Raw genomic sequence first — 12,434 nt, 5'->3', positions numbered from 1 at the left:
ACTAGCAAAAACACCTTCAAGGAGGAAGAAATAGAAATGGCTGCTCAATGCACAGCCATATTTCTAGGGTAGAGCAGATAAAGTACCCAGCTATGTTGAGCTTTGATATTATTAATAAGCATTATGATGTTGGCTATGACTTCATATGTATTGAGTTATAGGACCTGCATTGTACCTAGCTCGGTATTAGAGGAATCTGAAAAATACAGGTCTTTGGATGCCTGCTGCTCATGAGGAATGTCCATATTGAAAAGGATTGCATTTGTTACATTAGGTTTGTGGTGGGGTAGTTTGTTTTTTCTTCTAAAGGCTTGTAGTAGAATCGCTAGCATCAGTTCTCACTTGCAAAAACATTTTGGTAACCATCACTTTACACAAGATTGTGTACAATACTAAAAGGAACTTTGTAAGCTGAATGACTTCTAAATTTAGTAAATGGTTCTGATTTGCTTTATTTTTTCTTATGCAGAAGAAAACCAAGCAAATGTTCAGGTGACAGCTGAAACTCTGCTAAAGCTCACTGAAGAAGTACAAGGTATGAAGGCTGATGGGACTAGGATATTTAGTAAAGCAGGATACAGGAATGACAGAATGAGTAAAGGTCTTCCACCTGAGGGCAATGAATGCCCAGACATAGACACAGTCATGGCCAGAGCTGGGGTTTCAGAAGCCAGCATGTTAGATTTTTTAGAGCCTTTAAAAGTCACTGACATTGAATCAGCCACAGAGCGTCCACAAGAACCAAATGAATATAATGGGTTGAAAGCCCATACTGCCATGCCATTCAGAACAGCGGGTAATGTTGTATCTGTTTTGGAGACTAGAGAAGAAAAGTTACCCAGACAAAATCCTGTTAATGAATTCAGTACATCACTTGCTAATTGTCAGACTTATCAGCAGAATGAAGAAAACAATGCTCATGACTTCTGTACTGGGCCGGTATCTAAACGTAATGAACCTCATAGGTTGTCATCGGTAGAAAGGTGTAGAACACTCTCTACAAAAAGTTCTGAAGTTTTATGTTCGGTTCTGAAAAGCATCTGTTATCTGGACTTTAGAAATATGCCACTAGAAAACAATAGTACTGCAGTCCATGGAATTATCAATGAAACCCCCAAAAAGTATGTTCCCAAAAACATCGAAAGTCAGACTCATTATGATCATGGAACTGGGTTTGTAGAAAATGAAGCCTCTACATCCATGCTAGTAGAACAGGTCTCGGTGGTCAGAACCGAAGGATTATCTAGTGCTAAAATTGATCACAGGGAAGTAAGGGCTAGTATAGGCAAATCATACAGCTCTGAATTTGAAGAGGCTGCTGAAGTCCGGAGAAAAATTGCTGTGGGAGATAACATTGAAGTTGGTAGCTGGCCTGAAGCTCAAGAGGGTGCTAATTCTGAGCATTGTCATTCTTCAGTTTTTAGTTCTGTTGCTTCATCTCCTGAGGAGTTCTCAAAAGAAAAATTAAAAATGGTCTCATCAGAAGGTGATAAGTTGAAAAAGGACCAGTGGCAATTCTCTGTCAGTGATCTATGCAAGGATGATCTAAAAGAAAATAGTCTGTTGATGGAAATGAGCAACATTGCATCCCATGAAATTGGACAGACAGACATACGCTTTTATAATACCTCCAGTAAAATTTCTCCTCCTGGTAGCCACAGCTGTCTGGATCTTAGTACCAAGCTAGAAAAAGATTCACCTGAGGCACAACTGCTTGAAAAGGAATCTGAGAGTAATACAACGTCAGAACAGTTGGCTGGCAGTTTATTTGAAGCTACAGAAGCTAATAGTAATGACAGTTTGTCCACTGGCAAAGAAACTAATTTGATTTATACACTAAATGTACCTCTACCTCCTGTTGCACAAAAATCAAGTGAACCTCATCGTAATGAGTGTCCTCCTTGTACTGCTAATGAAGTTTCAAGCAGGGACAAGGCTCGGGATAATCTATCTGGAAAAGAATCAATTGGTGCTTCTGGAACAAGAGGGGAACAAGTTGCTGAAACTGTGCTTCATAAAGACAATTCCAGGACTTTTCATAACCCTAATATGACAAGCAAAATTTCCCAAAAGAACATGAAGTCTTCAGTGGGAAATATAGAGAGTGTGGTCACTGGTTTAGAAAATGAGCATAGTGACACGTGGAATTGTAATAATCAGAGCATAAAAGACCAGTGTACAGCTGCCAGTACTTCCTGTATTTTATCAGGGAGTACACATGTAGATGATGTTCTCCCAAACAGTCATTCTTTTAATGTTGAGGTTGATAAGAAGATTGAAGAAAATTATAATTTGGAAAGAGAAGCTTCAGGTGGATATAATAGTAAAAAGGCAATCATCTTTCCAGAAGCACACTTCCCTTTGGCATGTGGATCTCTTCCTTGTGAAGATGACTGGGGCAACAGAGGTGTAGATTTTAATGGGATAAGTGACATTTCCACAGCAAAAAACATGTTTTGCTCAGCTTATGCTGCACAGAAGTCTATTGCTACCTTGGTAGGAGACGAGATTTCAAGTAAGAATGTGGAGGTTGTGAAAAAATTTGATCTCTGTAAAGTAACAGATGGCAGTGAAATTGTTTGTGATGGGGATGAGGCAAAAGAACAAATCAGCACGTGTGCTCTCCACACAGATGAATTAGATAAAATAAGAACTGTGGATTCTCCAAAGGCTCCAGAAGGCAATCGGAGAAATAAGACTAGTGAACAGCTATTAGTCAGATATTTCAACAAAAAACCCTGTGTTCATAATTCTGGATTTTGCAACTCTCCATTAGGCCCAAAGAAGAGAGAACTAGGCACATATGAGAAGAAAGAAGTGTCATCATTCACAGCTAATCCCTCTGAGTATAGTGCTTCAATCAGTAATACGTGTCCGTTACTCAACAACATGAATATTCAAGCACGACATGCTAGCCAAAGAGAAGAGACCCTTCGTCCAATGGAAGATCAGTGTCTTGCATGTCAGAGTGAGTTTGATGGCCCAGTTCCAGGCAGCAAGCAACATTTAGAAAGTTTAAACAAACAACCAAACACTGGCTTACAGACTGCGGCTAATTCTGTGGAAGAAACCAAAACATCAATTGGCTCAAGTCAAAGTGAAGAGATACTGTTAAAAAAAGGTGACAACCTGCCTCTGTTAGTTCATAAATATGTAAGAGAAGACAGTTTTCAAGGAACTCTCAAAGAAAATGCAGTGCATCTGGACTCTTTACATGGTGTGAGAAATGAAGACTGTTCAGGGTACGTGGGCTTCATCCGTGATCTAATTGAGGAGAATACAATCGAACTAAGAGAACATGAGAACAGATGTGAAAGAGAAGATAAAGGAACTCTTGAAGAAAGCTTTTCTGATAGCAAATCACATTGCTCACAGCATGCTTGCTTTATCAAATGTGCAAAAGAGAAAGCAGAGCTAGTGTTTGTAGGGAACAAAATGCAGCAATCTTCGCCAAAGATGAAGTGGTTGGTGGAGGACCAGGAAAATACAGTTAGTGCCCAATTTTTACCCTTCTCATCAATTCATGGGAGCCTGTCATATAAGCCAGAAAATATGAATGTGCTTTCAGAGACAGAAAACAAAAAACCTCTGAGAATAAAATCTACCTTAAATAACTCTTGCCTGCGGTTAACGTTTGAGCCTGGTAAAGAAACTGATGCTCAAAAGGGTATTGGTCCATCCAATTTTGGAAAGTTTGACATCCAAGAATCTTTTAATGAGATTCAGGCGGATTCAGAAACACCATCAGCTCTGAATTTGGGAATCTCTCTGCCTGAGAAAGAAAAGCTGTGTATGTCATCTGAGAATACACAAATAGACAGTCGTGGTTTGTCTTCAGTCAAAGTTTTTAACAAAGATTCTTCAGTGACAAAACCTCTTTCTGTAACAATGTCTGTTAAGAGAAAAGCCAGCAGTACTGAGAATCCATCTTCAGAGAATGAAACTGCATCTGACTTTCTGAATGGTGAAAAAGGCTCAAGAGTTTGTGCACACAGCAAAGAAAGTCTGAGAGATGAGGGGCATGGCATGCTAACCGTAAAAGACGTGGATATGACTTTGCCAAAAAGTACTTACTGTGGAGAGAAGTTTAAGAACACATGTGTAGAAGAGAAGATGGGAAGAGAAGTAGCCCCTAGAAAAAAGTTGCCCATAGATTCTTTTGTTGATGGAGAAGATTGTCTATGGGCCTTGTTAGAATATTCAAGAGATTCTGGTAGTAAAGTAATCCCTCTCAGTACTGAGAATTATGGAAAGGTTTTGGAAGAAATCCCAAGTTCTAACCTAAATAATCTTTCAGAAGAAAGAAAAAATGCTACAAAGCTCACAAACTTAGCAGGTACCAGTCTACTTCCAGAAACTGTGCGTGACAGTCAAGCTGAAGATGCGTCTGATGCAGAAACTTCACCAGAATTGCAATATAATACAACACCCACATTTTATCCATGTATGAGTATACTATCAAACAGTTGCAGAGAATCATCCTCAAACTGTGTGGTTTGCAGTGAAATATGTGTGCCTTACAAATTAAATGCACAGAGCAAAGATAATGTAAAGGAGATTGCAGATGGACAGGACACTATACCAACTCATTCAGTTTGCAGGGAAAATGAGGCTTTAGGTTCAGAGAGACTTGATCAAATAGAGAAATGTCAAGTACTTAAACGCAAGAAGAAGTATCAGAAGATGGAAATACATCTGCCAAATAAGGCAGAACAAGGACAGAAGCCAGAATATCAAGAGAAAGCAAAAATCACACTGCAACCAAGTATGTTGCACAGTTCTGAAATCTTATGCAGCTCTTCAAATGAGTTGGTGACATCAAGAAATGCAGAGTTTGAAGGTCCTTCAGAGGAGATTTTTGCTGTCAGAAGCAGTGAAAATAAACTATGTAGCACTTTACAAGAAGTCAAAAGGCCAAAGATTACCACAGATATTATTAGTTCACAGTTTTTGAAGACTCAGGATTCAGAAATGGAAAACCTGAACCTTAATTTAGGGTATGATGAAATCCCTGGTGCCTTTGGAACTGCAAATAAACTAAGAGGACCTCTTCCATTAAAAAGACAGCCTGGAAGGACATGCAAAAAAGTTCCCACATCATATCAGCTGAAACCTGTAAGAAAAAGCAAAAAAATTAAAAGTTCACCTTTTTTTGAGATTCCCCCAGAAATATTCCCTAAGCAGGAAAACACACTTCTCAAATCTTTGTACTTTCCACCGACAATGGAAACGGAAACAGCCATGAGATTTGTGCACATGCCAAGGCAGAGGGCCAAGAGGTGCAGTTTGTTGAACAGCTTGAAATTTAGAAAATGTACCAAAGAACTAGCGTTGTTGAGCAAGCTGTCTGCAATAGCTAGCCAACTCCTGGCACCGGCCGAAAGCATCCGTAACTTAGAACCTCTGCCATGTTCTTCTGAAATTCTTCCAGTGGCTGAGAGGTACAGCCAACGTAGATCTAAAAATCTATTGGAAGTCTTTTCTTGCATTAACAGGAACTTACACTCACGCTGGGCTGACAGTTGGTGCACCAAGATGTTCAGCTTTCAGCCTTTGGCACTTTATCCTGTAGAATCTACCAAAATACTTTTTTCAGACTTGAGCCACAAGCCTCCAACCTCTTTCTTGGATACCCCAGTTTTCCCAATTTGTTTTCACATAAAATTGGACTCCAGTCATGTGACAGACCTCACAGGGATTACATTCCAGCACTCTGTACATCACAGACCGGTTTGGGGAGAGATGTCAGCGCCGCCTTCACAGTGGACTTTCTCTTTTCTCCTGTCTCAGAGCTGTTCAGATACAACAGCTCTCACAGAAAATTCCAGTCTAGATAATGAGCTGCATTCCTCTCGCTCTGTAACAACCCCAGAGGCTGTTGCCCTTCATCCTGACCATGGAAGAAATGCCGTAGCTGAAAGAAGAGGAGGTTGCTCCATGCTTGGACTTCACACAGTGTTAGCACTTTCTTCCCCTGGATGTTACAGGATTTGGACAAGAAGAAGAAACTTAACCAGTCATATTCCTACCATCCAGAGACTATTTATATCACAATTCGCGCAGGGTTTGAAAGGGGCAAGGTATCCAACTTCTGTATCAGATGACCTCGTCTCTTCATTGCCATACTCATTGGGCAGGGTACTATCCATATGGAGTCAGCATGGTCCTTCTGCCCGTCCCTCCGAAATCACTCCTCTCCATTCCAGTCACTGCAAGTGGCAGCCAAGTGTGGGCATCGAGAACAGGTAAAACCCATCAGCTTATTTCTGAGATTAAATATGTATAGGGTATGTACTTGCTCCTTTTTGGGAGGGAGAGGGTAATTGCAGCTTGCGTTGGAGGGTCAGTTTCCCCTGTTCCAAATCTACACATTCTGCTCCAAAAATGGCTCAACATGGAAGATTCTTCCCTACGGAACAGTCTCTTAGCTGAATTTAAATATATTTGCCTTCACTTCTTTAATACTATCCTGTTTTGGCAGAATGGCTAACTCTATTTTCTTCTCCCTTGCAAAATATACACACCATGCATCAGAATATTTAATGCAGAAAGGTGAGCTACTTCATTAGGTCTATGCAGAGTGACTGCAGAACAACTGGATTTCTGAGGTAGGAAAGTTTTTTTTCAGAGGTCTGAGCCACAAGTGCCACTTGGAACCACTGTAAAATGCTCAATATCAGATTAGGAAGAATCCTAAGGGGTGGGGGGTGGCATTCTCTTAAATTTTTAATGTATTCCGTGACTGTTTCTAATTGAAACCTCTTTATGTATATTGTGCCTTTTGATAGTATGTGCCCGATGTATTGATGGCACAAGCAAATGTAACTTCAGTTCAGGTTGGTAATGAATTTTGGTGTGTGTGTCATTCTCATTATGAGTGGGAAGAGGACTGAAATCTACTCCGCATATTTAGTTTAACTTTGCTATTCGCATTTGAGATCTTTTTACTAAGAAACAGAATGAGAGAAGAGGTTCCTAGCTCTGTTACAGGATTTTTGCATGCTCTTGAGCAAAAGTTTTGCCTTTTATGCCTCAGTGACATGGGGCAGTTCAGTCCCTGATTTTATAGTCTTGAGATTCCTGGACAGAGTATAGGCTCATGAGCACTGTAGAAAAGTCCATTTCATAAATTCTTTTGTTTAATATGGCAGTCTCTAGAGAAATTATGACATAGCTTGACATATGTATATCCAAAAATCTTGCCAGGTAACTAATGCTGCATTTTGCTTTGTATAAATAGAGAACATATATAAAAGTTTAAGTATATCACTTGTTAGTATAAATTCTAATGTCTACCAAAGGTGTGAGTAAGCTTATGAAAGTACTACTCCATTGTGGGAGCTGTCTGCACTAAAAGAATGAAGTTGAATAATGACATAGAGACAACTTCGCAGCACATCCTAGTGGACCTGTATGCTTTTTCATTCCATACAAGTCAATATATCAGGCTGAATTTTCCAGTGTACAAATTAGTACTCTGGAAGTAATCATACCAGTAAACTACAGTTTGAGCACTAAAATTAAAAATAAGACATTGTTGCCATTCTTTAACAACAAAGCAAACACTTTACTTTCTAAAACTTATTTCTATGTATGAGGTGAATTTATTATTTTGTATTGTTGAGGCATGTTATCCTTGGACTGGGAGATCACAGCTGACTTATGCTTTCAGGTTTTCTCCCATGCTTCAGCCTACAGACTCCTAGGCAGCTTGTTACAGTAGATCCAATTAGCTAAAGTTTAAGAGGAGGTACTTCCTTGACATAAAGGGTAATTTGAAAACAAAATGTTTTACTAAGAGTGATTTTTATCCCAAAGGGAGATAAGCCAAATCAAACCTTATCACTTCAACTGAAAAATAATCCAAAGCTAAAATAGTCTAAAACTCAGTTTGTTTTTTCTCTAAAATCTCTTACAAATATGTGTATGAGGTAGCCTTAATTCTTCTGCCCCGCTCAGATTTTCTTTAAAGTGAACTTACTGTAGCATGCAGTGAGTTGAAAAGAATGTTTGCGGAAGTTTAAAGAAGTGCAGCAAATAAATTCTATTCCTAAAACAGTTAAGCAAAAATTAATATTAAAGGTTTGGCTATAAAACAACGTAAAGAACAAAACCTAACATTTTAAATATTTAACATCATTTTAGATTCCATTTTGCTGAAAATTGATAGCCTGTTCTCATCAACTAATAATTATTCTTTTTTTTAAAGATATTAACAGGAACAGTGACAGAAGAATAATTCAGTAAATCTCTCTTAAATTTGTGTATACTCAAACCCAAAAAATCTCCTATGAAATAAATGTTTGTTATATAAATACAAGAAGTATGTTTGGTGCAATATAAAAGCATTTTCAGCTCCCAGTATGACAAAAATCTTTGCCTGTTTTCATTAAGATCGTTAAAAATCAGAAAAATTAAAAAGTGTATCCAAGTTCTCTGCAGGCCATTTTCCTCTGGAAGAGATTTGTCCTCTTTAAATTATTTCATTCATTGTTAGTGTTTTTAATAACCAGGAAAACAAGGAACTAGAGTAGTTCTCCTGTCTAAAAATCTTCTTCTGTCACTTCCACTGCCAGTAATAAAGCATTTTTAAGTGAAATCTTTTTTCTAATTAATGCTCATTTGGATTCAAAATGCCTAGTGTGTTTTTTCACTCCCTGTAATTTTTTATTGTTATTATTGCATAAAACAGTAAGGTCTGCCTCTAGCATGGAGGACTCTGATGCACTATTGATGTGGGTTCCAGTAGTGTTGGGATAGTGAGTGGAACATTGAGAGAAACAACATGTTATAGTTCCGATATGAAATGACAAACACAAAAAATGGGTCTTTCTGGCCTCTTTACGTTTGGACTTATCTGTGCTGCCAGCATGGTTGATTTGCATTTTTTTCTGTAGCATTGCAGTCTGGCTGTAACTTCTTTGCTTTAGAATAGTGAAGTACATTTAGCTGTTACTTTGGGAGAACAGCAAGTACAAGATTTGCTGTTTAATGTAATAAAAGCTGTCCCAACTGATTTTTTTTTTTTCCTTGCTATTAATAGTGTGGGCACAAAAAAAAAGCTTAATATTAAAGGACTTAGAGCTGCTGTGCTGACTTTTATGCCATAGAATTATGGTAATTACCAACCCTTATGGAAAGGCCTTTGGTTATTCCAATCGATTAAGAATATTCAAGTAAGATTGTGGGAGTTAGAGACAACAGGGAGTTAATCTTAAGCAAATCCTTCCTTTCACCTGTTACTGTTGCTGCTATGCACTTTTTTATTTAGTAGCCAAATCCTTCAAGGATTTTGGTTACTTTAATTTTAAAAACTGGGGGTTTTGAATGAGGAATATAGACTTTTGTAGAAATAACTACAACTTTCAGGCTAATACTGTCTCCTTCTCTTTCTGTACTTTTCTCATCACTACCATTTTTAAGTGAAAGTGGGACTATTTCCCTAATAAGCTGTCAGTGAAATTTAGTGGACTAAATGGCAGATGTGGCTTGCTCTTGCATCATTTTAGTCTTTCACTCTCATTCCTGATACTAGCATTTTTTTGTCTTACAGTCCAGTTTATACTAACAATTTTTCTCTCGTCTTTTTTAGACCTAATTTCTGTCTTTCTTTTTTTGGTTTTTTTTCATTCTTCTTTTGAACCAGCTATGCCATGTTACCACACTTACCTGTACAGAGTATGGAAGCACTACAGACTGCATGTCATGAGATACGGTGAGTCTCTTGGACATCGATATTTATTCTGAGTAGTGGGATCATAAGCTTTCTCAGAAAGACATTGCTTACGTCTTTTTGGGTTTCAGCTTCTGGCAGTTCACTTCAAGAATAGCTTTCTGATTAAAATGTTAGTGAAGTAAACTGACTGGATCATGTAATGGAGAAGTGTGGAGGGGCGTTAATGCAAACACCATGTAGATCATTGCACAGAACAATTCTGTTACTTTCAACCGTGTTGTTCCACTTACTATAAAATTAATATGTGAAACTACAGAAGTTTGTCTCCTTACTTCGATATATGTTCTTTCTGTCTGAGCAACTGGATGTTAGGTGCTGAAACTTCCTTCTGTTCTTTTTCAGTGTTGGGATGGCAGATATAAAAGCTATCTTTTAAATTTATCTGTAAGCAAAAAGTAATAAATTAATAGTTGTGTCAAAGAAATTTGCTGGCAGAAAAGGAAGATTAATCACTTTCTATCAGTAGTTACTAAATAGAGCTGTAACCTGTTCAACTGTACGAAAAGAGTGGGTTTAAAATTACATGTTCAAATACACTGGCAGTTTAGTTTGTTTCAGTATCAATGCGGGCTGCAGCAGGTTTTGGCTGTATGTATGTACCGGAGAAAGTGTTCACTTGGGCAATTTCTGTGAACTGCATTGCTTTTTGTGCCCATATTGCAGTTTAGGAACATCACCTGAGAGCATGGAATGCTGTTGCAGCATAAATTGGGTATTAATCTACATATGTTCCCTTCTTCCTCTGTTACAGTCTGGAAGCTTCGTTCCCTCTTCCGTTACCAAAGTCTTGCTCACTTCCAGAATCATCGCCATCTCCCCCCAGGCTTTTAGCATCGGAGCCTCAGGTCCATGCCCTTGATGAAGCTGATGCTTCTGTTCCAGCCTGTCTTAGATCCCAAGATGACACAGAACTGAAAAAAGTGAGTTCATTTTAGATTTTAGATATCTCAGACTCTTGGTTCCCCAGAACTTGAAGCTGCTGCTGATGAATATTGTCTAGTAACTGTTAAAGATGAGGAGAGAAAACAGGCTGTTAGTCCTAGTCTGTGCTGCTGCTTTCTTTTGTTCAAGCAGAAAGAAGGTGACAAAATAAAGAGGGATGTTTATTCTATAGATAATGTATACTCAACATAAAAGGGAATTGTGTTCACTAGCGTGGTCATTATTTCCTTCATTTTAACTTTTTTCTTCTTCTTTTTCTTTTTTCTTTCTTAAGACTGAGCCAGAAGAGAGGCCAAAGAAAGTCTCTCAGATCCGAATCAGGAAAACAGTTCCTAAGCCGGACCCTAACCTTACTCCAATGGGACTACCCAAACCAAAAAGGTGAGCAGTGTCTTTTAAATGGACTCATACTAGCTTCTGTTGCTTACATTCCCTGCATAATAATGTAATCATTTCAATAAATGCTTCTCTTACCACCACTGTTTTGTACACTCCCAATTGAATGATGTCCGATGTTTACTTCCGTCATAAGAAAAGATTGACACAGCTGTATCAATGGTATAAAAGGCTGAAGAAAGAAATTGGTCTTTGAACGTAACTTTTTTTCAAGTGAGAAAATATAAAGGACTACTGGGTATGAACTACTGACTGGGTTTTAGGCAAAACATGAAAAACTAAGCTGCAATGGAATGATTTTCTGAAGACGTTCATATTGATAAACATACATTGAAAATAAGTCATTCTACAATGCACAGTGAGATGAAGTGATCCATTAGGAAGTTCTGTTGATGCAAATTATGTTGGAGTTCTTCACAGTCCCTTCTTTGTTATATGATCTTAGGGAAACATGAGTTCAGTGTAAACGTGGGTAATCACAGTGCCAGATATTGATAAAGCTTTTCCAATCACTCATCTAGTATTTCGTTCACTTCTGTCTTAAACAGAAGTGCCAACTTTGACAAAGGAAATCTGATTTCTTTAGAGATCAGCTGGCTAATTAGGTGTCAATAACTAACTTTTAAAATCAGTGTCAAGAGATGAAATGTTAATCTGCTAAACTGTAAGTCTTTTCTTAGCTTCTGCACAAAAGTGACCTGTGAAGGGATTTCCCTTTCTTCTTTTGAGCATCATTATTTTGAAACATCATAGAATACTAGAAAGAACATTGACCTCTGCAGAAATGGCAAGTCTTGACCCAGACCTTATAAAAACACTGTATGAAATTAGGTACTTAACGACCTCATGTTTCATTCCTCCCTATCCCCAATTAGAATCTAAATCTACATTTTAAGTTAAAGCATAATTAGTTAGCATTTAAGCATAGAACATAAACCATACTTGCTTCTAATAAATCTGCTTGTTGTGAAGAGAGGTAGTTTTGAAATAATTCTTTCTTGGTTGATTTGTTCATTACTTTTTCAGGCTTAAGAAGAAAGAATTTAGTTTAGAAGAAATTTACACAAACAAGAACTATAAGTCCCCTCCTCCAGCCAGGTTGGTTCTGTTTCCTAATGAGAAAACTAAGATAAATGTAAATTACTTAGGCAGAGAGAGAGAGAGAGAAGATTAAAGGTGTCTGAAAGCTAAGAGGGAGATACAGTGGTTTTTAGGGGTTTTTTTAATTGCTGTAGTTTAAAGTGGTAGAGAAAGTTAATTCAAAAATAGTGTATTTCACTATTTGGATGGAAAGCAATGAAATAGATTGTGAACTAAGAATTTGCAGCTGTTAAAGTATGGATTTGTATATTTTTTTCAT

General features: G+C 37.9%; 1 protein-coding gene across 1 annotated transcript in view; it reads left to right on the top strand.

Moving 5' to 3' along the window:
• The first annotated feature begins 2,860 nt into the window (after window positions 1-2,860).
• PRR14L (proline rich 14 like) overlaps window positions 2,861-12,434 on the top strand; it is a 13,640-nt gene continuing 4,066 nt past the window's right edge. The window contains exons 1-5 of the mRNA XM_059827657.1: window positions 2,861-6,245; window positions 9,647-9,715; window positions 10,488-10,656; window positions 10,953-11,059; window positions 12,101-12,172. Coding sequence (XP_059683640.1) covers window positions 2,890-6,245; window positions 9,647-9,715; window positions 10,488-10,656; window positions 10,953-11,059; window positions 12,101-12,172 — 3,773 coding nt within the window. The 5' untranslated portion in view covers window positions 2,861-2,889. The remainder of the gene's footprint in view (window positions 6,246-9,646; window positions 9,716-10,487; window positions 10,657-10,952; window positions 11,060-12,100; window positions 12,173-12,434) is intronic.

Source organism: Gavia stellata, chromosome 21 (genome assembly GCF_030936135.1).
Source record: "Gavia stellata isolate bGavSte3 chromosome 21, bGavSte3.hap2, whole genome shotgun sequence".
Taxonomy (NCBI): Eukaryota; Metazoa; Chordata; class Aves; order Gaviiformes; family Gaviidae; genus Gavia; species Gavia stellata.
Note: the sequence above shows the minus strand (reverse complement) of the source record. Positions and strands in the feature narration are given on the sequence as shown.